The following is a 26,956-nucleotide window of genomic DNA, read 5'->3' as shown; positions in this document are numbered from 1 at the left end:
TGTAGTGCTACCACGTCAGTGTGTATCGTTACGGCGGGAGGAGGGAGGGAGGGAGGAAGGGAGAGAGGGGGAGAAGTTCTCCAAAGTCTTCGACTGCAGGCCTCCATAATACTGAGCTGAACGAGAGAGAGGCACCCTCATTGTTGAAAGCCCCAAATCGCAGAAAATTCATCATTTCAAGCGGCACAAACAAAACTCGATGAATGAGGCATAATCGCCGAGTGAAAACCAATAAAAACATCCCTGCCTTCATGTTTCAAAATACAAAATGTCCGTGTAGCAAGAGGTCCTTTTTCCAACGTTTTTGTCGTGTTCGCTGGTAAAATCGAGTCGGGGATGACTGTCTTTTTTTTTGTGGTCATTTGGTTTTCTTAAATATTTGAGAATTGGGTAAGCATGCAAGCCTTGTAAATGGGGGGGGGGGGGGGGGGGGGGGGGGGGGGGGGGGGGGCTGATGGAGGAGTCGGCCGGGGGAAACAAAGGAGCCTTCAGGCCAGGGCGGGGAAGGCCTCGGGGTCATCCACGTTGGGGACCGACACGCCACTTGCCTGGCAGGAAGAAAACACGGCATGAGCTTGGGGGTCATTTCAGAAAAAAACATGAACTGTAGAGGAAAAAGCATTTGTGGAAGAGCCCCATTGTCTCCTAACCCTCCCTTGCCCCCAGCAAGCTCCGCAGCAGCTTTTCCACATGGGTGCTTCTCGGCGCTGTAGCGAGCACATTTTCACCTTTGTTACCTTTTCAGAGCGGCCTGGGCCGCTGCGCACTGGCCTGCCGCCTCCCCCGCCGCGGGCCCCCCTGCCCCCGCGAGGGCCCCCGCGCCCGCGGCCGGGGCGGCCCAGGTCTCCAAAGTTGATCTCCAGCTGAGAGGTGATGTCGTTGGCCGGCTTGCGGAAGTGGTGCTCGGTGGATTCGTCCGCAGTGCCCTGTGCGCAGACAGAGGAGCTCAAGTTCACATGCCTTTTATTTGATTTATCAGCCAATGTGAAGTCGCGGGCACCTTTTGGTACAGGCTTTGTGCGTCGACTTCTGTTTCCGGGGCGTCAATCAAAGTTCCGACAGGCCTCTGAAAATTCAAAGAGAGGAATTGTCAACGTGGAGTTTTTTTGAGCAAGACAGAGCGGTGGGGTTTTGTCAGGTCACAAAGATTGTGTTGACAGTTAAAAACCGGCTGGCACACGCAAGCACACAGCAAAAAAAAAAAAAAAAAAAAAAAGGGGGGGGTTGCAAGCATGATTGCCACCAAACTTTTGACGCTGTTTCTATTCAATTTAAGTGAACTCACACGTGGAGGACTGAAAAACTTGACTTGGGCTTGCTTCTTTTTTTTATCCGTTGGGGCAATATGTACACTTAAAGCAGGCGCGCCCATCTCATCTCAACTCACATCTTCGCTTTTGGACTTGTGCAGCACGTATCCTTTCTTCCACTGGCTGTCGGTACCCTCGTTGGCCTTGCGGATGTTGAACTCCACCTTGGTGCGCTCCTTGTCCTGCATGGCCTTCCACTCGTCCAGCGTCATCTCTCTGGGACCTTCCGGTTTCACGTCTTCCGCCTCGTTCTCCCTGCCGGGCCGGCCGGTCGGTGCGACAAGTGGGAAGACGTCAAAACGGACACGGCTCTTAGTTAGGAACATGGTCGAAGAAAAGGTCAAGGACAATGTGAAAAACATGGCCGGGAACCGACAGAAAGTGAGCACTCACTTATTCTCCGAGCCGGCAGGCGCCTGCTCCTCACCCTCCGTGGTGGTCTCGGCAGCGGGGGCGGGGCTCGGTTCGGCCTCGCTGAAAGACATGAAAGCATCCAATTTGTCTTGCCCGACCTTCATTGAACCGAGTCCCAGATTTGACAGGTAAAACAAAAATGGAATTGTCACACAAGTCTAACTAGGAGTAGACCTTACTACAAGGTATTGTGAATAGTCACAGAGACTGGCGATACCGGTCAGCGATACTCATCACTGACTCCCTCTTGTAGCTATCAGGAAATAAATGGCTTGCATGGCTATATATACATTTTAGAATATAGAAAAAAAATATAGAATATTTTTTCTAGGTGAGCTGTGCTCGTGTGTGTGAGATTTTTCACCTGACTTGCTCCTTCACATTCCCCCAGTTGTGTGAGCCGCTGCCACTGCGCTTCTCGCTTTTCTGATTCCTGAGGCAAGACAAATAATCAGTGTGTGTGTTGTGTTTCCAGGGTTTAAGTTCATAACTACAACATAACTGGAATTTTGGAATTAAAACAGAATTCATTATACTCATTTGTGTCTCTCAAGGGGAAATTCAACAATCAAGACTCACAATTTGTCTGCGCCGCTGTGTCTGTCAAAGTCTCGTTTCCCGCGAGAGTCGAAAGCGTCCCCTCTACCCATGCCCCGCCCTCGGCCTCCGCGGCCACCTCGACCGCCGCCGCGTCCTCTTGGTGGTCGGTCTCCGGAGGGCCTGAAGACAAGCAACAAGAGAAGCTCGAACATGCTCTAGCAATCAATCGGTCCACATGGGGTGCTTCTCACTTCTCCGCAGGGAAGTCGGCGCCGTCTCCCTCGGCGGGTTTCTCAAAGCGTCGCTCTCGAGGGGGTCTGCGGTCTGGCCGTTTGTCTCCGGGTCGCCCTTCACCTTGGCCCCCCTGATGCTGCGAGCCCTGGTGACCCTGCTGCGGTTCTGGCCGTCGACCCACTCGCCTCATGCCTGTGAAGTGCACAAGCGGTTGTAAGCTTTGATGACATCCTTCATTTTTGTGATGTTGGTTTAAAGTCACGTATGTGTTTTGATGGGTCGTAACTTCAAACAGTTTCTTGGTGCCTTGATAACAGGCTGACAGTTGGAGGTTTTTGAGGATGTCTCATTTATAAAAGATTTAGATCTCAAATACATTCGATGCACCCTCACGATTATAAAAAACGGCATTCTTGTTCAGTTCACCTTTGTGTGTCTCGCAAGCCACTGCTGAATTCACACATTTAATCAATTCGTCCATGAATAAACGTGCATCCTCTTCGGTGTTTATGTCAAGGCGCGCGCCGAGCATCATCCGGAGCAGCGCACACATTCCAACAGGATGCGTCGGACACAGCGGACTTGCACGCATGAGTCGCTAACTATAACCCGAAAGTCATCTCCGTGTCCTCCGACAACAATCAAACAGGCAGGCGGGCTCCGTGTTGACCTCCCGCCGAGTGACGCTGTCCAGCAACAGCTAGCAATGCTAGAAGGACAGTTGAGCATCACACCCAAACAAACACGGAGAGGTGTTTGTTTACCTTCTTTTTTCAGCGGCACCGGCGGTTGAGGCTCGTCCTTCTTATCCGCGAGTGGGTTTTTCCTATCCTTCTGTGACTCCTTCTTGGGCGGCTTGGCGGCTTGAGCGGCGCTCTTAGCGGAGGCAGCGGCGGCCGCCTCCTTCTTCTTGTTCTCGGCAGCTTTCAGGATCTCCGACGGGTCCGACTCGTCGTCCGGTAGCTGATCGAAGCGGTTGGTTACGACGCAGCCGAAGCCTTCCTGCAGGTGCCCGGGCATGATGGCGCCCCTTCAGCTGGATTTACCGCCGATTGGAAGAGGCTTGATGCGAGCGAGTCGCTGGATGCTGACACAAGATGGCTGGGAAAACGGCCCCTTCTCTTCCGGTGCGAGACAACATCCGGGACATAAGGGGGGGGGGGGGTACGCTGAGATGCGCGCGCACACACGCCTGCTTTGTTTTTATTGACGTCACGTAGTGACGTACTCATGTCCTTAGAGAGTCATTTGCGTTTTAATTTCCCACGAGGAGTCATGTGATTAGAAAACAGCATTGCCCTAACATGGGCAAATATATTCAGGATTTGTCTTTTCTTTCCTGAACTCTCTTGCGGATGTTATAAGAATGCACTTTCAAAGTTGAAGTCTTGACTTTGATTTTTTACGCAGCACTAGAGGGAGCCCATGTACCACAATATCATATACTCATTAACATAATACTGTAGGAACAAGTCTATTGACTAGAGAATTAAAAAATCCAACCTAATTTTCAAAATATTATGCCTTTTATTTTGAATATAGGACAATATTATCCAAAACTGTTTTTGTTGTCAGCAATTGAGTCTTCTCCTGATGTCTTTCTCCAATTCAAGTAGTTTTTCATAAAGCGCCTCGCACATACTGTCGTCAATGTCCATCTGATAGAACACAAACAATATTTTGGGCACGGTGCCCAAATGTCAAGTGCTCTATTTGTGTGATGGAATTCTGCCAGACACTTACTTGCCGTGGCTCCGTGTAGTTTGCACCAAGTCCTGATGTTAAGCTGTGATATTTTGCTCGTGGGTCCAGAGCCTCTGGCGCTTGAAGGAACAGCCAATGCTGTGGAAGTCCATTTCGAGTTACGCTGAAGTATGTTATTTCTTATCAACCCTTATGATGGGTTATTTGTGACATACCAGTGATCCCGCTCCATTATACGGCGTGAGAGTAAAAGTATTGGTGAAGATCCTGATCTGCTCAATAAAGAAATCAGCAGGTGACACTTCAGAAAAAGCCAGAAAGACAAACATCACATAGCACTCACCAGCCACATGAATGGCATGATTAAAGTCCAGAAGAAGGAGGGCAGGATACCATAAGTGAGATTGGTCATCACCAGTCCAGGACAAATTACGGAGGAGAAAAGCCCCTGGTGGAAATGAAAAACAAAATACTTACACACAGCTATTTGCATCTTACGGTCAGAAATTTAAAAGCAAAAAAAGAATTAAGAACTAGCTAAGTATAAGTGCAGTGTTTGCAGTGACGTTCTCGTGCAATAAACAAACCTGGCTGTTCTTGTGTCTGTTCAGGGCCACACTGAGCATGTCAGAGGCATACTTGGACGAGCTGTAGGGCTCCGTCCCATTTTTGTGCTGGATGTCCTCAATGCTGAAGGCAGTGCGACGGGCATTACTCGAAGAGGTCCACACCACATGTGACGTGTGACCCGCCTCGCACAATAGAGGCTCCAGCTCTCTGACCTTGCACAAGAACAGGACTGTCGAAGTGCTTGGTGTTGCTAATGAAGCGATATTAACAAAATATCTGATCGTTTGCTTGGGTCAGTACCAGGAGGAAATGACCAAATAGGTTTGTGGCGAAAACCTCCTGGAGACCGTCAGAGTTGAGGCGGTCCTGCTGTGTTAAGAGACCCTCTGCTGTGGCAAACATGTTGATGGCCTTACTGTTGAGGGGAGAAAACACGGGACATCAGTGCACGGACTGTCAAAAGTGGCCAAAATGAGATTTGAAATAAATTGGACTTTTACCTTGAGAACAAACCTTTGAAAAAAGCTTTTACATCCACCTGTGGATTGGGCATTATTCCTGCATTTAGATACAAAAAGTCAATTCTTTTGTACCTGCAGAAAAAACAATAAAAATTAATCCATTGAGCGCGTCAAATGTGTCACGATTGGAATGTATCTGACCTGGATTTGAGTTCTCCGGCAGCAGCGAGCACCGACTGCACAGAACCTACATCCAGCTGCAGTAAATCCACTCGGGCCTTGGCGTGAGATGCCAAGAGGGCAGAGCGGGCAGCCTCGGCCCGGTTCATGTTTCTGCACGCCAGACACAAACGGAGCTGGATGTGCTCGCTCAGAAGCCTTTCGCATAAAGCAAGACCGATACCACTAAAACAAGAAGACACAAAGATACTGTTGATGACAGTGCTTTTGGTACCAGGGCCATTGTACATTCATTTCATGGAATAAATATTAGAATTTAGGTTATATGTAACCAACCACGCTTTCAATTAGATTAGGTTCCGAAATCAATTACTAAGGATTATGCAATCTGAGGTGGGTTAGCTCACTTGTGATCATGATGATTTATGATGACGATATGAAAATCACGTGTAGCTTACCTGTTCGCGCCGGTTACAATGACAACTTTCTCCATGTCTGACTGGTAGTTGTTCCCGTTAGACTGACAATAGTTTTCGAATGAATAAGCCAGGCAGAACCCGTTCGAGGGCGGTCCAATTCCCGTGGTGCCATGGTTCGATTCCGGTGTAAACAAACGAGCCAATCCACGTGGACTAGGCGATACCGTGGTACGAAGGCTAGCCAATCAGCTTAGAACTACGGCGAGTGACGAAAACCAAAACAAAAAGTATTGCGCAATAAAGCGATTTAAATATACAGCATGTATTCTGTATTACCGTTAGTGGCCATTTAAAAAATCTCATAAATTTTCTGTATACAATACCATGACAAAATAATTACAGACAAGGCATTTTCTGAAAATCACTTTATTTAAAAAAATTTAAATCCACACCTTTTATGAATGTTTGTTTCTATCTAATGTAGTCGCCTTGACTAACTAAAAGAGCTATTTTATCAAGCAGGTCAAAATGTCGCTTCATTATTAGACAATTTATATTTTACACCATTTATTTTTATACAGTAACAAATATTGAAATTAGTAAAAGATTATACAGAATATGATTCATTAAAATACATTATAAAAGCTCAACAAATACTTTCAACCCCCATCATAATAACACTAACCTATAAAGACACCAAAGTACAAAATAATAAATACATTGAGTAATTTAATATGAGAACAGTATATCGAAAGGTATATTCAGTTGCCCATTTATAAAATACACAGTCCCATGGTCACAAACTAGCTCAAAACAACTGGTTAACATTTGCAAGGTTGATTATCACTCAACATTTGCACAAAGCAAACCCTGCAAGTTGTGCTTCGCAGACAAAACGGACATCTTTTACGCCAAGTGCTCCACCAACTGGCTGTGTATGTCCTGAAAGCTCGGCCTCTGTTTGGCATTTCTCCTCCAGCAACTCAACATCAGGTCATGATACAAGCCGTCGGGACAACAAGGTGGCTGTGGCAGATAGACCTGGACAAAAAAAGATATTGTCACTTTAAAAAAAAAAATGCAAATATAAGGTATTTACTGCATCTAAGTACAAAAATGAAGATTGTATAAGGTGTGCCCGTCACCTGTTTGCCATGATCCCTGAAGAACTCGCCCGTGTTCTCAATCACCTGCTCATCAGAGAGGTGGGCGTAAGGCTGCTTCTTGCAAAGAGTCAAAATTTCCCACAAAGTCACCCCGAAAGCCCACACGTCGCTAGCCATGGTGAATTTGCCCTGAAATCACATCAGAAATGATTTTAGGAACGTCTGGAGTTGGACTCCGGTTTCATTCGGATTGGTCCCTCAGAGGACTCACCAGCAGAATGCTCTCCCAAGACATCCAGCGGATTGGCAGTACAGCTCGGCCCTGGATCCGGTAGTAGTCCCCGCGGTAGAGGTTGCGACTCATGCCGAAATCGGCAATCTTGATGGTGTAGTTCTTCCCCACCAAACAGTTTCGTGTGGCCAGGTCACGATGGACAAAGTTGAGAGAGTTCAAGTACTTCATACCGGAGGCTATCTGCACGGCCGTGTCTATCAGTTTGCTGTAGCTAAAGGGCAAAGGTCAGCGAGACGATAGCGGTGACAGACGTGTACCCGAAGGCGCATTCGATGTGATCATTGAATCTACCTGACCATCCTCTCGTCTGCTTTCTCCTCCCGTCCTTCCTCTTTTAGTCGGAGGAACTGGTTGAGGTCTCCGTTCTCCATGTACTCTGTGATCATACAAAGAGGCTCGGTGTCCACGCATACAGCCAGCAGGCGGACAATGTTGGGGTCCATCAGGCGAGACATGATTCGGATCTCCTCCAGGAAATCGTTCCTTAGGTGTGCCACAGAAAAATGTTCAGCCCATCAATAAACGCAGAAATTACAAATTTCAAGTTGTCTGTATTCATTTTTCTGGTGCTTGGAGATGGAAACATCCATTTTGACTTTTGTGCTCAAGTGATGAGAAGCATCTAGCGAGGTACCTTGCGTTCCTGTTGGCATCTTCTCGCAGTGTTTTAACAGCGACGAGTAGGGGTGCTTGGTTTGACCCTTCTCCGGACGACTCGCCGTCTAAAAAGGCCCGCATGCCTTCTGCTTCACACAAGTGCACCTAAAAAAAACATTTGGAACGTTCTGCTTCGCACAAGTGCGCCTAAAAAAAATTTGAAATGTCATTTTCAGACATCCAAACCTCAAAATTAAAAGCACACACCTCTCCAAACTGCCCCTCTCCCAGTTTCTCTTTGAATGTGAGCTTGTCTCGGGGGAACTCTCTCACGGAGGCCGCCGCGTCCCCACCACCGCTGGCGAGGAGATGGAGGCTGACAGCCGTGATGGATCGGCTGTTGCTGCTGGACCCCTGCAGACTGATAATGTCCGCCTCTGCATAGTGGGGGGCGCCGTCCAAAGCACCGGCCGCTGCGAGAACCCCGTAGGAGCTGCTCGGTCCTGACGCGTGCAAGGAATCAATGCAACCTGGATTGATTGCAAATTGGATTGATTTCATCCATTTACCATTCATCTGCCATATGTGAGCTCACCCAGGTGCTCGGCGAAATGCGCAAACTCGGGCAATCTCCTGATGAGGCGGGAAGGCTCCTGGTAGTCGGAGCAAAGGGGGAAGATCCTCTCATAGGTGGAGTTAGAGGTGGAGACAGAAGAGGACATGGACGAGTGCTGGAAGGAAAAGGCCCTCGTCTGATCCGCGAGACGTGCCGTGAGTTCCTCATCGAGGATTCGCCGCGATGCCTGTTAAACAGACTTTGAGTTACTGGCAATGCAGACGCGGAAAACGATCACGCTCAAATGACCTTGGCGCACCTTCTCAAGCATGTTTTTCCACACCTGCCGCCACAAGATGATAACGATGATGGTCAAAAGGATCGCGATAATGGCCACCAAGCAGCCAATCAGGATCCTTGTATTGCTGTCGTCCACTTTGTGAGTTGGGTCGTCCCCTAAACAAGATGGAGAGTAATTAAAAGGACTTTAGCGCAAGGGTCCCATTTAATTGTCTGATATGCAACCAGCAGGGAGCGTTGTCTGCTTACAAAATGAGCCGTTTCGGGTTCTTTATGCAATTAGGTGCCCTTGTGGACTGAATGGAGGGGGGAATGCTTAGCATCCGCTCGATTCAAGCAATGATGGAACACAGATTAACGCTTTTGCTAACATCAAATTCTGCTTTTACAAGTCAGTGAGTGAGATGAGCAAAGCTAACCCGGTAGTGTGTTAGTTGGATGTCCATGCTTCCGGGGAGTCAAAGATGTGTTGTACACCGCTGAGCCTGTCAGGGGAGAAGATGAAGATGGAGGCGACAACAGCACCAGCCGCAAAAAAAAAAAAAAAAAAAAAAAAAGACGGAATGGACAGAAAGACATGATGTCGTTGCACCTGACTGGAAGGCCACTTCGCTGAACAGCATCCAGAGGTCATTGAAGTGAAAACGGCATTTGATGGCCACGGCGGTGCGGTCCCCGAGGGGCACGGTGACAAAACGGGCGCTTTGGCTCACGTAGTCGACGGGCGGCCTGAAGGTCATCGGCTCAGACTCCCAGTCGGAGCCCGAGCGGAAAAAACAGGTGGCCTGTCTGAACATCCGGACCCCTCGGCTGAACATGTTATTGCAGTGAACCTGCGGACGACAACTGCAGCTAAAGCGCCTTTTTTGTTTCTTTCATTTCTACACTTTGTCTCATCACCTTGACGGAAGTGAAGTTTCGGATGCGGTCGAACTGAAAAGTCATTTCCACGTAACCTTTGGGCCAGCTCCTGTTGCTCCAGCCCACGTAGTCATACCCCGGCCACATGCTGTGGATGTGACTGTGGAGAAAATCGTCCAGACCCCAAGTTCCATCCGTCAGCTGACCCAGACCCTTGCTCATTCTAGAAGCGACAAAAAATGGTTGGAATGAGCTCCATGTAGCGTGCGTAGAATGTCCTCACTTTTCCGCTGCTGCTCCGTCATACGCCGAGTCATTGAAGTAGACATCCAGGCCTCGATAGAGCATCTGGTGCCCCTCTGGGATGGTGTAAGACATCAGACCATCTAAAAGCAAAACAGAAACCGTGGTAAAAATCCAAAGGTCAAAGTGACCGATTGAGTTTCAACTTTGGACCGACCGAGCCATTCGCAACCGTAGAGCTCAACTCTCATGCACGCGATCAAAGAGTGGTCGGTCACGGGCATGAAGCGCACGTATCGAGCAATGATGGGAGGTTCCAGATCCTTCAGCACCACATCGTATGCGTTCCTGTTGCCCTCAATGACCTAGTGGAGGAAAGTGGAGGAAGATTTCAAGGCAACAAAAACCTAAGTGAGTGCTGCCCCCTTGTGGTGGATGAGGGCGTTGACCTTCTGTGTCACTGAAGCTGGAGGCGACCAGGATTATTACAAGTGCCCCCCCCGCCCCCCTTCCCTTCCAACCTGAGGCGCTCGCTCACCTGTCGCCCCTTCCGATCACTCCATCCCAGCCAATCAATGCCATCGCGACTGTACTTGATCCTATATCGCTGGGCAAATTCATTCCCCATTCCATCAGCGTGGCGCCCTTGCGTGCCCACCAGCGTGACGAAATGCAGCGAGCGGAGGTCCACTTGGAGGTATTCTTTAAGGCCGTCAGATTCGGCTAAAACGTCAGGACACCAGGCCCCGTCGCCGTCCCCGTTGTCCAAATCGAGCCTGCGCGGGATCAAAACAATCCGTTTGGGTGCTCACATTTACAAGGCCAAATAACAAAAGGAAAGCTATAATAAATAAGAACATGCCTCCCAAATTTTGCAGCAGTTGACTCAGACCACTGACTGGAAGCGGAGATGTCTTCATCCTGAATCTGCCCACCAGTCATACCCAGAGGATAGCGACACATTTCTACAAAGACACGACACAAGGCATCCTTCATACGTGTGTGTGTGTGTGTTTTGCCAGTCCCCTTCCTGCAGCTCGGCCTCCGCAACCAAACAGAGGCGTGACTGTGTGAGTGCCAGTCTCCACTTTGCTTCCTTTTTTTTTGCAAAGTTCCACCACATCCACGTGAGACACGTTTGCTAATATCAGCTTTTCACCTCCGTGCTAATTTCAACCATGCAAAAGTCACATCCACCACGACTTGCTGTACCTGGCTCCTGTCGACGTTCCTAATAAAATGTCCGTTACATTGAAATCCGCCTTAGGCTGTGAAAATGTTCAAAGTGGTGCAGTGTGTGTAGCTGTGTGCGCTGCCCACGACTACGCCTAAAAACCGCTCGTGAAAGGTCTGTCTGTTCACACACCATATTTGCTGTCTTACTTTGGGTAAACCACACACACATGGGTCTGCACTGGAAGCCCACCCACCCACCTGATGTCACTTTCCTTCTCCATCTATATATGCCAAGGTTAGTTTAAGACCACACGTGTCACATAAGAAAGCGAAGCTGGTCTATGACCTTGTGCGCTGAAGATACAAACACCAAAGTTACATTTGAGAGCAAGATGGATATCTACCTGGGTTAACTTGACAGCGTACGGCGGCAACCAGCAGGAGAAAGACGACATGGCGCGCAGCCTCTTTCCGCGCCATGACGTTTGAGGGCCTGCAAATGCCTGCAATGACATTACAGTCCCGTTCGGTCTGGTGGGATGCAATGCTTTGCTCGCTCAGTACTTGAACGTGTATAAAAACACGTCTTTAGAGGGAGGCAAAGGCAGGATTTTTTTTTTTTTGTGGCGCACATTTCATATACAAGGCACAAACAAGCAAAGATTACAAAGGTAGCTTATTCAAATTACTGAGAGAAGAAATCCTGACAACCTTTAAACACATTTACAGAAGATTTAAAAACATTGAAAAGCAAAATGGAAAGAATCACTTTCCGAAAGGTTACGAGCTGCAAAAAATGGATCAGTCTTACTTGAGTTTGCGACTACGAAGCCATCAGTCTCTGCAAACGATCTTCATCTTCAACTCGCTGGACTCTTCTGGACTTTATGGGAGTGGAAAGAAGAGGGGGGTGGACGGAGGCTGGTGGAAAGAAAGTGAGAAAATAACACTTTGGGCTTTGGAGGGGGAGGCCAGCCAGCCAACCTCCCACAATTCCACCTGATGCTTGAATTTTCTGTCTGTCGTCAGGCGCATCTTATTTCATAACTTCTTCAAAACAATCTGGAGATTATTCACACGCTGCTTGCTCCAGGCCATTAATGTCATATTTTGAATATTTCCATTCAAGTCCATCTAATACAGGATTACGCACTCTTAAAAAAAATCGTTTAGCAAAAAAAAGTCGTGGCATTAAAAGATATCCTCTTTGAAGCGTTACATGGAGCACTTTGTGTAAATCCATCTCCAGTTCAGCTGGATGTTTTTGAGAAGTTCCTTCCTCCCTCTAATGCCGTAAACACGATCGGGAGTGGATGATTCGACACGGGCTTATCCAGCGAAACGGACGAAGGAGCCATGAACCAAGCGCTTAACTCTTATGGATGCCCAAAGAGTCACATCACCTGCGGGAGGAGGCAAGTGGGCTTGTTGGAACATAAAATGAAAGTCATCTTCGTCGACCCAGGGGGAGCGCCCGCCCGCCCACCATCATTATCGCGTGTCAAGGAACTGCTGGCGTTAACGAACGAGCGAGCGGGCGCTATTTCTTTCCTTTTAGCGCCTTCTATTTGCAGGACACACGACCACACGGAAGACGAGCGAACACGTGAAAAAAAAGATGTTTAATTTCACAAGGCGTTACAACTACGGTGTGTTTGTAAGTGCACTTTCATTTTTGAGTGCCCTTGAGTGAAGTTGGTGCGAGCGAGTGAGAGCTCGAGTAAGGAAAAAATGGCAATGAAGGACACATTTGGAGACAGCGCGTCCACCATTTAGTCATTGAAAGGCGGCTTGCCAAAACTGGGCTGACACTTGGCCGGAGGTATTGGAAGGCACAGATTTGTTTTATTCGCCTCTCCAAAAGTGGGGCGCAACAGAAGCCCGACTGCAATATGGTGGCAATACATAATGCTTAACACGAGAGCTGGAAATAAACACACAGTAGCATTATAAGACAAACAATGAGGGGAGGGGGAGGGGTGCCCAGTTTTGCATACCAAAAGATGTCAGTTGGCAGCTTATAAGAGACAAAGATGGTCACATCCTTGCTGGATGCGTCACGTGTATTATTCCCGCAGTATGGTTGGTATGGCAACAAGCATGGAGCGCTGTGTTGTGGCAAGGCAGGGAAGCCAACCTGTTCACAAATCATGAAAATTACACACACACACACTTCATTGAACACACTTTGCAAAGCATGCTGATGCCGGACTTGTTTTACTTGTGCAGGTGATGCACAAGCTTTGTAACTACCATCTCTCTCTTTCTCTTTTCAATTATCAAAAAAAATCTTGCTGCATCCAATCAGAAACCTCCATTCCACCAGGCCTCAATTAATCACTTGCTGGCCTCCCTTTGTCCCTTCCAAAACAAATCAATCAAACCAATGGAGCCGTGCACGAGGAAGCAGCAATTACCTGCGCTATGACGACCATCAAAACACAAATTTAAATCCAAAATAGAATAGAAAAAGCCCAAATAGAAAGCCCAGCCAAGATGCCATTCAAAACAACACAACTTAAAGCAGCAGCTGTAAGAAAGTGATTCACATACGGGACAACCATAAAGACGGTCAAAATGGAAAATTGAAACACAAATGAAGACACCATAGAAGAACAGTAACAGTCGCAAGTCGGTCGAAAGCCAAAGAAGAAAAATGAAGAATTACAGTACCGGTAATGGAGTGTGCATGGACACGCCTCCTTTTTTACAATACGTTGGTTGTATTGAACTGGCAACAAAGACAAGCCTTTCATATTCTTAGCAAATGTGCCGAGTGTGAACAATCGCAAACTAGAAGCGTAACATTCGTTTTTGCATTTGCATCTGCAGAGGTTTGGACAGTTTTAATTTTTGCTACCGATACGACATTTAGGATTCAACATGCATGTGACTTCAAGCCCGCTTTGCCAAAACATTTGGAATTTTCCACTGTTTGGAAGTCACGAAAAAGCGCGACAAAGTCTTGACGTTCTTGTCAAAAGCAACAAGTGCTAAGCGGGTCGGACTGACTCGTTTGGAAAAATGTGCGACCATCTTGAGTGCCTCTACGTCTACACGGCCATCTCATCCCCTAAGCAGTCCGCCAAAGTCTCCGTATTCAACACGTGGGCGAGTCGAGCGCCGCCGTCCGGCCCAGCTCCCTCGCTGTGACCCCAGCTGTCTCGGTCGTCGCTCTCATCCGTGTTGGACTCGTACTCTGATCCGATTCCCGATTCTCTAAAGCAGAGCAGCTCCAGAGCACCCAGCACCCGCTCACCCATGGGTGAAGTGTCAGGCAGATCTCCGTCGCCGGGCGTCTCGCCCGCTCCGTCGCTTTGCTCCCGGCGGTCCGAGGAGAACCGAAAGCACTCCAGACGTACGGCGTCGGCGCCGAGGCCGCTTTCGGGTGTCCCCGCGCTTGACGAGCCCGACCCCGGGACGAAGGAGACCCAGGCCCCGTCGCTGATCTGGTGCTGGGAGACAGAGGCTCCCATCGACCCAGATGGCATGAGTGCTTCACTGGGCGTGCTGGGGGGTCGTGTACGGAAAGTGATCTCCAGAAGACTGTCCTGGGAACCCACTAAGAACACACATGCCGAAGTTGGACAAATTGGACTCCACATGCACAGCAGACCACCTGTGCACCACTCACCTGATGACAAATGTGCGCCAGCTTTGAGCTCCAGCTCCTGGATCTGTTTGACCAGCAGGGAAATGTGCTGCAGCAAGTCCGTGTTCTGCTGCAGCAGCCTCTGAACTCTGGTCTGGGCCTCGCTTCGAGCACAAACCTCCACGGACAGCTGGCCTCGCAGCACGTGCACCTAGTGCATGCAGAACATTTTTTGCTTTGCTGTTGTCAAGTGATCAAAAACTGAAGGGCAATGTCTTGAGCACCTGAGCTGATGCCGCCTGCGCCTGCTGCTCCTGCTGCTGTAACTGCTTGTGCAGGAGTTGGAGCTGGTGCTCGGAAGCGCGGGGGGCCTCTGCGCCTTTGCCTGCCGGGGAGCTCAGCAGAAGCGAGCCGTCGTCGGAGTTCTGCCACGGGGGGGGACGGCAGTAAATGAACCGCCGTTAGAAACTGCCCATGACAAACTGATCCATCCAACCGAAGCTTATTTTGAGGATCTCATCAGATTCTCCAGGCGTAGCAAATAAAAAGTCTGCTGCATGTAAATTGTCTAGAAGCATCCATAAATGTCACTTGGAAGAGGAGGGGAGGGGTGGAGAAGGGAGGGGGGTCTTCGGTGTGTGCGCTAACATCCACCTGCTGTTCTGACGGAATAACAATGAGGGCCAGTAAAATGATGAAGTAGAATTTCCGTGGGCTACCTTGCCATTATTAGCGATGACCTTTTTCTTCCTCTCCAGGTCCGATGAAGTGTTGCACTCGATGCTTTCCTCTGTGGTGGCTTCAAGGTCGGTCTCCTCTGACAACGCAAACCTCTCGTGGGCTGCGGAGAAAAGAAAGTCGACACGCGCCAGGCACATTTGGAGGCGTGTTTTTATTCGGAGCTCATCGACAAAGGTGCGAATGATTCAATCAATGACTCAAACAACTCGCTGGCGCTAAAGTGCTGCTGCGGCACTCCGAGCTCATACAAACCATCATGTTTTCACTCAGCTTTTTTTTTTTACCCCCAGGAGGTGCAAGACAGGGAACTTAGTGTGACACATTTGTGACAATTGGTGAAATGGATCACCTGGCAGGTCACCGGGCTCCTTCTCCTCCACCTCCTCGTCATCCCGGTCGTCCGTTTTCTTCTGCAAGGTCAGCTGGTGACACACGTCAAACGCCTGGCCTACTGTCCGCACGATCCGCATGGCCTGAGACTGCGTGGTGAGGGAAGGAGACCACAATGTGTGTGTGCGTGTTCGTGTGCGTGTGTGTGTGCGTACCTTCCGCTTGGATTTGAAGACATTGCAGCGGAAGCTGTTGCTTTCCCCGTCCCTCGCTATGTAACTGAAGATCTTGAGGTCTTGCGCGTCATGTGAGACATAAAAAATCCTGCCAGCAAGGCACAGTGTGTCAGCATTAGTAAGAAACCAAAACAAAAAAAAAGTGTAGGTCTTCACACCTGAAAATAGGATCCTGTGAGACCAAGATGGTACTCTCGTCCCACGACCAACCTTTTCGCTGTCAGAAGGTCAAAAAGTGAGACGGCGAGTCAGCCTTTGAACGCAGTTGACACGTTTCGGGACTCACCTTCTTTTTCCTTAATATCACTTTGACAAAATCGGTGGAAACAACAATGTTGACCTTCTTCTTCTTGATGTTCTTCAGTTTGAATTCGTACTGCGAAAGCAAAAACAACGGCGTTAACAGTTCAAGGTCACCCAAGCAAATGAGTGTCCACCGGCGCTCTCGATTCTTTACACAGATGGATAATAGATTGGAAAAAGGATCATTGGACGATTTTTGTTATCGATCTCTCAGAGGACATACAAGCTTGAGTCGAAATCCCGCCGCCACTTTCTGAAGAGTTCAAATTGAGACTTGAGATGTTTGACGCACTCGGTCAATGGAGGAGACGTCATATTTTCTTTGTCCTCGTGTTGACAAGTCTTTCACTCGTCCTTTCATTCGTCCCCGCCGACACATTCGACTGAAACCTATCCGTCTGGATTTCAAATGAAGCCTCTTGGTATTTATAGCGCGTTGGCAAGCGGCCATGACGTCAGCGCGGATGAATTAGTGAGCGCTCGATGGACTGGCCTCGCCACTCGTTGATGTGTAACGTCCGCTGAATTCAATAATGCATCTTGTCACACGCTCTTACTCGCCACTCATCCATCTCATCCGGGTGTGGGAATATTTCTGACATTCCGAACAGTGGTGGCTCAGGGGACTGAGAGAAGTGTTTGTGTTGACGAGGAGCTGGCTTATATGCCATTTCCACGCCGTCTACATGCAAGCGATGCCAACCGTCGTGGGAAGACTCAAAAGTGTCAGATGGAGGCTCAACGTTGAATGGAATCACAGCTTAATTGGAGAACATTCACCTGGCACCAAATAAGAAAACAAAAAGCAACTGTGTCTTCATATGGACATGTGTCGGATTCATTCAAACATTTTCCCTTTCTCTATCCAGTGTCATGTTGGAGGACTCCAGGAAAATGAAAAGGGAATATTTACACTTGACAGGAATGGTGTGCAGCCAATATTGTATTTGTAATAAAGTCTTATCGACAGTTGGTGAGCATGAATCGAGAAATACTACGTTTGCGCCATTGCTTATTTGCTCACTTGAGTCACGCTATTGCAATGCAGCACAAATGAGGGCTTGGTTTTGAGGCTCTAAAATGTCAGATGAATACATGAATTCACAGACATCATGGGTTTTAGGGAAAAAAACGATACGAGGAGAAGAAAAGTGAAATACGTATCGAAGACGAGAACATTTCCTCCACATATATGCCAATAAAGCATGGCTATCCCAGATGAGGATTAAGTCCTCGTTGCGTGTCACTGAGGATATGGCCGACCTCTGTTTGACTCGATAAGTTGGATGTTAGATTAGATCTCGGCGCTGACCACCAGATCGTAAATCCTTTCCTCGGGCGCGTCTCACTGCAGTGAGAAGTAATTGCGCTGCAGTCGCCGGCTGGCTGGCTTGCTGGCTGGCTTGCCTTGTCCGAGCCTCGAGAGATGTTGATTTTTCAAATGGTCTGCCATATAAACCTCAGGCAGAAGGTCGCAATCGGGATATTATTTTATAACTCCCGATAAATTGGAGAATGTTGGAGGGGTTGGGGGGTCCTCTCATCACTGTGCATAAGATGTGACGTTAAACTCAACCGCCAGGAAGCACACTTTAACCATTTGCCGAGATGAAATATGGGATTGTGTCTTACTCTGATTCTTCTCATGGCAGCAACTATTTCCATGCGACTGCCAGGCCGACCCACTTCCAAGCTGCCAATGTACTGTAAAAAGCCAAAGGAAATTTGTGTTAGAGGCAGAGACCACCACTTGTTACGCTACTGTCATATTGCAGCGACTCAAACTCCTGATGACACACTTTAAACAGAATTGATGGGAAAGGTTTGCGACAGGTGGTCAAATAAAATACAGGGAAAATTGGTGCATAATTCTGCATCATGGCAATAAACAAGGTGCTTAATGGTTCAGAAAGGCAGCAGATCTTACATTTATGGCTAAACGACAGGGGACTTTACCTTTGCCTCGAAGCAGACTCCATGCTGGAACACCTCCTCGTTATGCATAGGGATCCTCAAATCGAGGGAGTCATCCACCAAATTATACTTGGTCACCCCTGGCATCGCTCATCCAGCGAATAATTGCGGACTCGACACTTGTTTGGCGTCAGACGCACGAAAGACGAGCACGGATGCGCATCTTTCGGCGCACTCTTACTCCCTGGAGGTCATCCGGGTCGAGGCGGATCGAAGAGCTGGAGAGTTGGGCTTCACGATCGCTGATCGATGTGCGCGGTAGCCGAGCCCCCACTACCCCCCCCCACCCACCCCAACCCAAAATGATGCGTCCTTGCTCTGAGGCACGACCGAGGATTTGCGCGCCCGCTGCTGTCTCTCTGCAGATGACTCAACACATGAGTCTTGTTTGCATGAAGCTCTGCATCAAGCGCTTTAAATGCTCAACGGTGACAGGCAGCGAGTGCATCTCATCCTTGGAAGTGGGTGGAAGAGAGGAGCGAAGTGGCTTCATCCAGCAGGAGTGGATGTTGTTTGTTTGTGTGACATCTAGTGGTACCACCGGGAACATCTCTGGCGACAACTTCAAGCACGCTTTTAATGTACTACAGCTGTAATGATATATATATAAAAACATACTTTGAAAAAACCTACATTCATTATTGTCACTCACGCCTTTTGTTTTCAAAAGTACTTTTACTTGTGTAAAAATGTTGTTAAAGGGTGAAGAAATTTTAATCAGAGATGGCGTTTAGGTTAATGGGTTTGCTTGTCAGATGTTTTGATATTCGTTTAAAAAAAAATATTGCTTCGATTGGGGGGAAAGTTTACGGTCTGATATGAGACATTCCACCAAGATAGGAATTGGCCCTTCATTTCCGCTTTCGTCGCAAACAACCTTCGTGCGGCTGTCAACTGCGCATGCCCACTAGAGAGCGCAGCTTTCCGCTTCGACTCAACTCACACAGACTGCCTTCGGGCTTTGCATGTGAAATAAATATGACAGAGTCGCACACGCACAAACGTCGACCAAGATTGGAGGCTGACGGAGGAGCATCCCCACCAGCCGACAACGACACTCTGGGTGACTCCCCCGCGGCGCTTCCAAAGCTGCTTGCTGCATGTTTTTACGGAATCAGCTCTTTTCTCATCGTCGTTGTGAACAAAAGTGTCCTCAGCAGCTACAGGTAAAGTACAAAGTACGAGAGTCAATCATTGCCTCGACCTGGACGTGCATTTGCTTCCAATCATAACATTTTTGTGAGAGTGATAACAGAAAACGGGCGTTCTGGATAACCAGAGCACTTCCTGTGCCTCTGCACGTCAAGGCAGATAGATATAATTATTACATTGTTATTATTGTCATGAAAACCGGGCGTGATTGAGGGCACATCCAGAATCAGCGCAAAAACGTCATCAATAAAACTTTACATGCATCTCTGATTTGTGAAAAAAAATGTGACCAGTGTAATCAGTCAAATTTCTTCGAGTATTAAAAAAATATTGTTAAGATGAAAAAACTTTACATGCATCTCTGATTTGTAAAAAAAAAAAAAAAAAAAAAAAAAAAATGTGACCAGTCAACAAATCAGTCAACTTTCTTTGAGTATTAAACAAATACTGTTGATAAGATGAAATTTGTAATATTCATTCCAGATTTCCCTCATCAACATGTGTTGGAATTGGTCAAGTGAGTAGTTCCCGTGCATCAGTAACCTTCTGGTCATGTCATGGTATGAAACGCCCTGCTTGTGTTGTGCTTGGCAGATGCTGGCGACGGTGGTGCTTCTGCGGGTTGGCAAAATGTTGGGCATCATTTCCTTTCCAGATATGAACTCAAGTATACCACGCAAGGTCAGGCAGTACTATCCAATTGTGCTGTCTTGTGTCGACAGAAACATCTCTTTATGAAGCCAACCGTTTTTTTCTCCGCCAGGTATTTCCACTGCCCCTACTCCATGCCGGCAATCAGATCTCCGGACTGTTTGGGACTCAGCGACTCAAGTTGGTTTCTAAGAATAGGACTCAGTTTCCACCAAGCTGTTTTGTTGTGGACCCAAACTCAGGGGAGCACTGCAGGAGTGCAGTCATTTATCATAAAGGAAAACAAAAATGCAAAGCAAGGTGCTGGGACAACCAAAAATATGACCAGGATAAAAGTAGCTAAACCTAAACCAGCCAAACAGCTTGGCTTGGACAGAGAGAGATGAACAAACAAGAACTATTTGTCTAGGAGTGCAAGAATGCAGGCCAGTAAATACAAACTGATGAGACAGAGAGGAACATCTGGATTGGCGAGAGCTGATTGGCTAACATCTAATGGTCTCTCTCTCTTTCTCCTGTCTTAGTTTGCCCATGTTCACAGCTCTGAGAAGGTTCAGCATTCTCTTGACCATGCTGTGTGAAGTCATCTTGCTCAGGTAAGCATCACTCGCTCGCCAACGTCCGCAAACCTGCTGCAACATCTCCTGTCTCTCATCAGAAAGACGTACTCGAGGCTTATCAAAAGCGCCGTCTTTTTGATGATCTTTGGCGCGTTGATAGCCGCCAGGTGAGTTGCTGTCCCACGACAAAAAGAATGAAACGTTAGTCGTGTCACTTTTGTGTGGTAGCGCCGACTTAGCGTTTGACCTCGTGGGCTACGTCTTCATAATGCTCAACAACGTACTCTCAGCTGCCAGTGGTGCTTACATGAAGCAGAAACTGGATGCCAAGGTAAGCAGAGCTGCTCACATCACCTTTTGAAATGTTGTTTTGACTTGTCATTAACGAAAGACTCTTTGCTGCTGTTCTTTTAGGATCTGGGCAAATTTGGACTTCTCTACTACAACGCTCTGATCATGATTTTACCCACCGTAGCGTACGCGTACTACACCGGAGACTTAAAACGGGTCGGCTGCTGCTTGGTGTTTTTTGCACTTTGTGACAAGGGGACTGTTATGATTAATGTTTTAATCAATATCTTTATCATCAGTTTAGAAGTCCTTGACTTGAAGCCATTTTCAATAATATAAAGATCACTATTTGGCACACTGAAGCTAATTTATGACCTGGCGACGGAGTCTATGTTGGTCGCAGCTATAAATTACAATGCATGGTAAGAAAGGAACTACCTCAAAACCTGAAAAAAAGGAAAGACATTTTTGAAATAAGTGTCAAAAATATGTTCATGGACACATTAGGATTAAAGAGCTGACACATTATTTGGCCGTTTTAGAGTTTGGCGTATGACGGCTGGTCGGAGCGGCTCTTCCTTACGCAGTTTTTGCTTTCCTGCGTTTTGGGGTAACTTTTGTTAGCGCAAAATTAGCGAAGCGCACTTCCAACACTTGTCTAAGGCGTCTTTTCTCCTTTGCCAGATTGGTCTTGATGTACTCTATCATGCTGTGCACGCAGTACAACTCGGCACTCACTACCTCCATCGTGGGCTGCGTTAAGGTAAAGCAACCGGCGCCAAGTGTCAGCGTTGCAATCTGACCTTTGCCCCTTGTGGCAGAATATTGTGGTGACCTACGCGGGAATGCTCTTGGGTGACGATTACATTTTTTCCTGGACAAATTTTATCGGTTTGAACATCAGGTGAGATTAAAAACTATTATTATTCCACGTTCCAATGAAACCTGGGATTGAGCAAGATTTTCCAAAACTGATCAAATTAATAAGTAGGCTGAGCCATTATTTGGTGTCCCATTTATGTCCCCCAAAGCATCACGGGGAGCCTCGTGTACTCCTTCAGCACCTTCACTCAAGAACACACAAGTACGCACGTTCAAAGTCTTTCACGCGCAACGTTGCGCTCCTTTAGTTCGCTACTCTTAACTGTCTGTTTACGTGCCTTTCCCAGAAAAGGCACGGTGATGCTCAAGAGGTCTGCGTTGAAGAAAGACACCCAGCAGTTTGCCAACTTTATTACAAAGCGCCGCCAATTTATGATCATACTTTGGACTGATTTTTCCTGGGGTTATATTAACTCGGCATTGTTTTTATTTTTGATCAAATATAACCTAGTGTTGTATATGTTGCAGTTGTTTTTATTTAGGTGTCATTTACACAGGGGAGGGGGGGCAGCAGAACATTGCAAACAAGACTAACCGGGGCAAATGTGTTTTAGGACAAAACGGTCCCAATCGAGAGTAAAACCATTCAGAAGCGACTTAATCAAATGTCTGGGGGTGCTGGCGGATTTAACTCACTCCAATCAAACTGACTTTCCAACGTGTCAGGTAACCCTTGCACCTTAAGAACCAAAGGTGAAGCTAAAACGCTTTGAGACAAAGTCAAAGCAAGAAAAAATGGGATGGCTCCTTTTCAAATGACATACGGTGTTATATTTCACAGCCGCTTTTGACCAAAGCGTAGAAAGAAGGGCAACAGGAGAATTTTTCAAAATGTACCAATGGATGTAGGAAAATCTATACAAAGCTTACAAAGGGCCGACATTCGGACGAGTCAAAAGAAAATGCCAAGCAAAAGGCGGCCGTTGCCAAAAATGCAGCCAGCGTCAATACAGGACATCACTGATGTCAGGGGCTTGACACAAACAAACCTCGGCTGGTTTATTTCTGCGAGCGAAAAAAAAGTCCCTTTGCTTCTGCCGCAAAAAAAAAGTCCAATGAAAGTGCAACTCAAGTCAACTAGCAACGTGAGCCGCTCGCCTACGATGGACCGCCCTCCCTCCCTCACTCGGCTTGGGCGTAAGGTCCTTTTCAACGCTTCGCTCTTCACATGTTCAAATGGCTTGACGAGCAAATACCCATCATAGACTTTTTGTTAAAAAATATAAATATCTGGTGTAAAAAAAATAGCAATGGGAATCATTCGTTTGTTTGTTTTCCTTTGAGAACAAATAGAAAAGGAGAGATTCTTGGCAAAACGCTGTCAAGTCATTACAGACGCCGGCCGGGAACAAGTTGGGAGCTACCTGGATGGGCTCGAGAGACTGTCGGCAGGCAGGGGTCACAATCGTTCCCCCACTGGAGGGAGGATCTACGGCATTTTGGGCCGCACAGCCGCTCATCGAGTCCTCGCTGACGCCCTCCCCAGTGGGGAAATCATTTGGACTGCTCAGTTGTCCTGCGTTGCGGTCGCTTCCGCTTGGCTTTGGGCCAAAGGCTCCGTCTCTATCTTGATCCTCTTGGCCGGCCTGTCGTGCGGTCCGGCCGTGTCTCTTTGGTCGGCGGGAGGCTCCGGCGAGCCGTTCCGCTGGTGACTCGGTGAGCCGGGATGGCTGCATCCGTTGGAGTTGTTGTCTGAGGTGGGAAAGGGGCCGTTGGAGCCAGCGGGCTCAGCTTTCACTTGGCTTTCCGGCACAACGTGGGCGCCGTCTCCGACATGACTGGAACTGTGGCCTGCAATACCTGGCAAGAAAACGAAAAGAAATAAAAGATCACCTTTGACTCTTGAGCAGTGTTGCCATGAAAAGACGGCAGCACTGCGTCTCTTAGATGAGCCGCTTTTTGAACTTGACTCACCATTGTGCCCGCTGCTGTCCTCCCTTTCCGATTGGCTGGCGCTGCTGCTGGACGTGGTGGGAGGGGGCGACGCCGCCCTGCTGGATGCCACGCTCTCCGTCTCGTCCAACAACCTGTCCATGTAGTCTCTGAAGGCACACGGCAGCGTACAGGCACGTTACGCACGGCCTTGAAAACTCCATAGTGAGACCGAGTTAGGGCCGCTTTGCTTTAAGACGCATCCAGAAAGTATTCACAAACAATCTGATTGAGTTTTGCTGAGCACTGTGAATACTTTGCGGATTCACAGTTTTGGGGTGGCTCGGGCCTCGAACCTGTTCATCTACATCCACTGCGTGAGTCAATTTAGAAGAAGCGAGAAGCAAACAAGAACTTACGTGACACCGGGATGGAGGTTGTATTTCCTTTTTCCAAGTCTGGTTTGCTGTGCAAAGAAATCATAACGCTCAGACTTCTTCCACATGTAATAAAAGGCCACACATTCTCCTACAGACCTAGTTCTCACCTGAAAGATTTAATGCAGCGGACATGAAATCAACATTATTACCATCGTCAACACAAAGGAGACAATCAAACAAAAAAAAAAGCCTAAGCAAAATAGTACAACATGGACAGGAAGAAAAAAAAAAAAATGCCCTAATTGTGAAATTTATGTCATGCTTGTCAAATCTATTCAGCACTTTTATTTTGTAATGAAACTATCAACCGTGACTCGGTCCTTCCCTTTTGTTTTCATAGAATCGTTAAGATTTCTAATGTCACGACATATTTGTGCGATAATTTGCTCGTCTTGAGTCAATTGCCTCACCTTGTTGGCCTGTATTAAATGAAAGTCTTTTCCATAGGATTTGAGTCCTTGTTCAAAATTTCGACACTCCTCTTCGGTCCAGACAGAAAGCTCCTCTGTGAAGACGCCGGAGTTAACGCTCACATCAACAACGTGTCAGAAAACACGGGCCTTACCTCTGGCCGCTTTCACGTTAAAGCGAAGTCTTCTTAAAGCTTCCTCGGTGTCAAAGTCACATTTGACAAGTTCGTATAATGCCTGGCAAGAAGTCCATTTTTTAATTGACGCCATGTTTGGAAGCGGGCCCCCGCCTGTGCGCGCAGCTCTCACCTGTTCGTTGTCCTTGATGTGGGATCCTTCTGGGATGGCGTCCACGCCCTTCTCCTCGCCCGTGCGTCTTGACGCCTCCATTAAAAATGCCACCACTTTGTTTTCGGGGATGCACTCGGGGTTCCATAACAGCTGGTCATCATTTTCATAGACTACTCGGAAATAATAGAAGGCAGATTTCAAACTGGCTGTGCTACATTTTTTTTTTTTTGCTTTGCATTTTTACTGCCTTACCTTTTTCATTTTCTTTGTATTGACATAAGCCGGTGGGCGTTTCTGCCTGATACATAGAGCCCACCATAATCTCCTGTTGGGTTTTGAGACAAGAAGAGTTGGAAACAAAATAAGGATAGGCTGAGGGATGTCGGCACCAATGCGGTGCCCAGCCGGTGCTCATCAAAATGACAAACTACCTTCTTCCAGTCTTCGGACGGAACATAATCCTCATCTTCCTCGGACTCCTCCTCTGCATCGTTATTACCTGACACAACGTCACTTTTTAAATGCACGAGGGCAAGCCATTTGCGGCAAGAGCGAGAGATGAGAGGCGACCTACTTTCAAAGTACTTGTGCTTCTGCGGACGGATAAGCTCGGATGTGCCGAAGCCCCGGACAGACCGCGTGCGGCCCTCCGTGGCTGGCGGGGCCTCGTCCTCCTGTGCTGTCGAGCTCTTTATGCCTTCGTCCTAAAAAGAGGCATCAAACCGCACTTCTTTACACACGAACGTGCCAAATAAATAATCTCTCTGTCAAGCCGTTTATGTCAATAGTGAAAAGTCACACCTCATTTCTTTTGAGCTCGCCGGTGCCTCTGCTGCTTTCGTCATTATCCAGCTCATCATCCTCATCCTCGTCTTCATCCTCTTCTTCCTGTTCTTCATCCTCCTCCTCATCCTCCTCTGCCGGTGAAGCGCCCCCATAGCCGTAAAGACTCAGGAGCTCATGAATGGGCATTTCTCCTTCCTAATGATGGAGGGGAAATAGGTCTATTGTCTGTAAACTTAAAACAACAAAGGTTAGACTTAATAAACATACGCGTGCGAGATCTTCAATCTCAGTGGCGTTCGCCTCGTCAGATGCTTCCAACATTTCCTCCTCTTCCATTGTGCGTTCATCATCAAAGTCATGGACGAGCATGTCCGCTGATGGGTCGAAGTCATGGTCAACGCAAGTCGCTGAGCCCCCTAGAGGCAAGACACATTTAGTTAGCAAAAATTAATAATAAAAAAAACCACACTCTCTCTCTGGTGCAGCAAATTTGATGCTACATACCTGGGCTTGGATTCCCAAGGGAGGACTGCAAGAAAGAAAAGTACTAAGCATCAAAGGAAATAGCAAAAGCCTTACTGAAACAACGCAGCCTTTTTAGCAAACGACAGAAAAGGGTCGTCCGCAAAAAGCGCGCCTGCCACTGAGCGGTCAACAGTGACTGTCACTACGTCCTGCTGGGAATTTAATTCGCTCTTTATCGACGCTAAAATACACAGTCGTACTTGTCGCAGGACTTCAGCGCACTGCCTTGGTTAAACTATCCCAGTGCGTTTCCTCAGATGAACGACCGAGCAAGTTGTGCGCTAATTCGATTTAAATAGCAAGCTAACGCTTTCAAGTTACGCGTAGGAACACCCGCGAGCACAAAAAAAAAAAACTGGCGAAATTGCAGCTAAAATGACCATTCACTGGACGTAATAAATTTAGTGCAAATATTCAATAGGGGGAAATTATTCAATTCTGAACAAAACCGCAAAGTCGCTAACGCCGCAGCTAATGCTAGCCAAAGCCGAAGTTTACAAGGATGCTAATGTAAGAACAATTGATAACTAAGAGAGGAAGCGGCGCGCTGATGGTTCCACGTACTAAAATGTACAAAGTACACGACGCGTATACGCGGCTGAAAGCATCCGCTTTGCCTCGATATAGTTTTGTATTTTCCCATTATTTACTTCACTTTCTTACCTCCGCCATGTTTGCAATCCTGCAGGGTCACGCGAGTACCCGGATGGAAAACCCCGCCCACCTGAACTCCGTCGTTTGTTCGTTCGTTCGTTCGTTCGTTGTGCGAATCACGGAGGCACTGCTCTGCTGTTGTGTGGACAGACCACGCGTCAATTTCTTGTCACAATACACAGAAGTACGCGTCAATTTCTTGTCACAAGACACAGAAGTTAATTCAATGTTAAGGTTAGGTAAAACTGTAATTTACTTATGCCCCTAAATTTCATTACAAATTGTGTTTGAATTCAGAAG

General features: G+C 47.6%; 6 protein-coding genes across 9 annotated transcripts; 1 reads left to right on the top strand and 5 right to left on the bottom strand.

The window, feature by feature from the left end:
- Positions 1-445: 445 nt before the first annotated feature.
- On the bottom strand, positions 446-3,654 carry LOC148387148 (SERPINE1 mRNA-binding protein 1-like). Its single transcript, XM_088396284.1, has 9 exons — positions 3,263-3,654; positions 2,516-2,690; positions 2,304-2,444; positions 2,089-2,157; positions 1,704-1,784; positions 1,388-1,565; positions 1,001-1,066; positions 738-926; positions 446-548 (listed from the first exon to the last, which is right to left on the bottom strand). Exons 1-9 carry the CDS (start codon positions 3,516-3,518, stop codon positions 489-491), a joined length of 1,215 nt encoding a protein of 404 aa, XP_088252410.1. The 5' UTR covers positions 3,519-3,654; the 3' UTR covers positions 446-488.
- Positions 3,655-4,002: 348 nt separating this feature from the next.
- LOC148387147 (3-keto-steroid reductase/17-beta-hydroxysteroid dehydrogenase 7-like) lies at positions 4,003-6,043 on the bottom strand. The gene is made up of 9 exons (XM_088396285.1): positions 5,872-6,043; positions 5,435-5,638; positions 5,273-5,365; positions 5,073-5,187; positions 4,790-4,984; positions 4,546-4,650; positions 4,418-4,474; positions 4,242-4,340; positions 4,003-4,156 (listed from the first exon to the last, which is right to left on the bottom strand). The coding sequence occupies exons 1-9, from the start codon at positions 5,904-5,906 to the stop codon at positions 4,070-4,072; spliced, it is 990 nt and encodes a 329-aa protein (XP_088252411.1). The 5' UTR covers positions 5,907-6,043; the 3' UTR covers positions 4,003-4,069.
- A 241-nt stretch (positions 6,044-6,284) lies between these two features.
- On the bottom strand, positions 6,285-12,358 carry ddr2b (discoidin domain receptor tyrosine kinase 2b). Its single transcript, XM_088397171.1, has 17 exons — positions 11,778-12,358; positions 11,371-11,469; positions 10,653-10,755; positions 10,329-10,566; positions 10,008-10,155; positions 9,831-9,933; positions 9,587-9,770; positions 9,279-9,519; positions 9,106-9,171; positions 8,706-8,842; positions 8,426-8,633; positions 8,098-8,360; positions 7,868-7,995; positions 7,525-7,716; positions 7,210-7,444; positions 6,978-7,127; positions 6,285-6,873 (listed from the first exon to the last, which is right to left on the bottom strand). The coding sequence occupies exons 2-17, from the start codon at positions 11,444-11,446 to the stop codon at positions 6,739-6,741; spliced, it is 2,607 nt and encodes an 868-aa protein (XP_088253297.1). The 5' UTR covers positions 11,447-11,469; positions 11,778-12,358; the 3' UTR covers positions 6,285-6,738.
- A 211-nt stretch (positions 12,359-12,569) lies between these two features.
- Positions 12,570-18,404, bottom strand: nos1apb (nitric oxide synthase 1 (neuronal) adaptor protein b). Its single transcript, XM_088397388.1, has 10 exons — positions 18,125-18,404; positions 17,801-17,872; positions 16,152-16,241; positions 16,024-16,082; positions 15,845-15,953; positions 15,649-15,778; positions 15,278-15,399; positions 14,843-14,983; positions 14,601-14,769; positions 12,570-14,528 (listed from the first exon to the last, which is right to left on the bottom strand). The coding sequence occupies exons 1-10, from the start codon at positions 18,227-18,229 to the stop codon at positions 14,020-14,022; spliced, it is 1,506 nt and encodes a 501-aa protein (XP_088253514.1). The 5' UTR covers positions 18,230-18,404; the 3' UTR covers positions 12,570-14,019.
- Positions 18,405-19,031: 627 nt separating this feature from the next.
- On the top strand, positions 19,032-22,138 carry LOC148387144 (nucleotide sugar transporter SLC35D2-like). 3 transcript variants are annotated; one of them, XM_088396431.1, is made up of 13 exons: positions 19,032-19,308; positions 19,778-19,811; positions 19,889-19,975; positions 20,058-20,125; positions 20,470-20,541; positions 20,604-20,672; positions 20,734-20,836; positions 20,920-21,012; positions 21,339-21,406; positions 21,481-21,559; positions 21,618-21,700; positions 21,828-21,880; positions 21,966-22,138. In XM_088396431.1, the coding sequence occupies exons 1-13, from the start codon at positions 19,043-19,045 to the stop codon at positions 21,977-21,979; spliced, it is 1,089 nt and encodes a 362-aa protein (XP_088252557.1). In that variant the 5' UTR covers positions 19,032-19,042; the 3' UTR covers positions 21,980-22,138. The 3 variants fall into 3 exon arrangements, with proteins under 3 accessions (XP_088252557.1, XP_088252559.1, XP_088252558.1); XM_088396433.1 differs by lacking the exon at positions 19,778-19,811; XM_088396432.1 differs by lacking the exon at positions 20,604-20,672.
- Positions 22,013-26,798, bottom strand: mier1b (mesoderm induction early response 1b, transcriptional regulator). Of its 2 annotated transcripts, none has more exons than XM_088396428.1 (13): positions 26,666-26,798; positions 25,982-26,006; positions 25,745-25,893; positions 25,493-25,672; positions 25,266-25,395; positions 25,123-25,190; positions 24,944-25,016; positions 24,710-24,861; positions 24,556-24,637; positions 24,401-24,495; positions 23,970-24,097; positions 23,593-23,720; positions 22,013-23,478 (listed from the first exon to the last, which is right to left on the bottom strand). In XM_088396428.1, the coding sequence occupies exons 1-13, from the start codon at positions 26,672-26,674 to the stop codon at positions 23,186-23,188; spliced, it is 1,512 nt and encodes a 503-aa protein (XP_088252554.1). In that variant the 5' UTR covers positions 26,675-26,798; the 3' UTR covers positions 22,013-23,185. The 2 variants fall into 2 exon arrangements, with proteins under 2 accessions (XP_088252554.1, XP_088252555.1); XM_088396429.1 differs by having other exon boundaries at positions 23,970-24,016.
- Positions 26,799-26,956: the final 158 nt, after the last annotated feature.

This window comes from Syngnathus floridae, chromosome 14 (genome assembly GCF_059516105.1).
Source record: "Syngnathus floridae isolate MCC-2025c chromosome 14, RoL_Sflo_1.0, whole genome shotgun sequence".
Taxonomy (NCBI): Eukaryota; Metazoa; Chordata; class Actinopteri; order Syngnathiformes; family Syngnathidae; genus Syngnathus; species Syngnathus floridae.
Note: the sequence above shows the minus strand (reverse complement) of the source record. Positions and strands in the feature narration are given on the sequence as shown.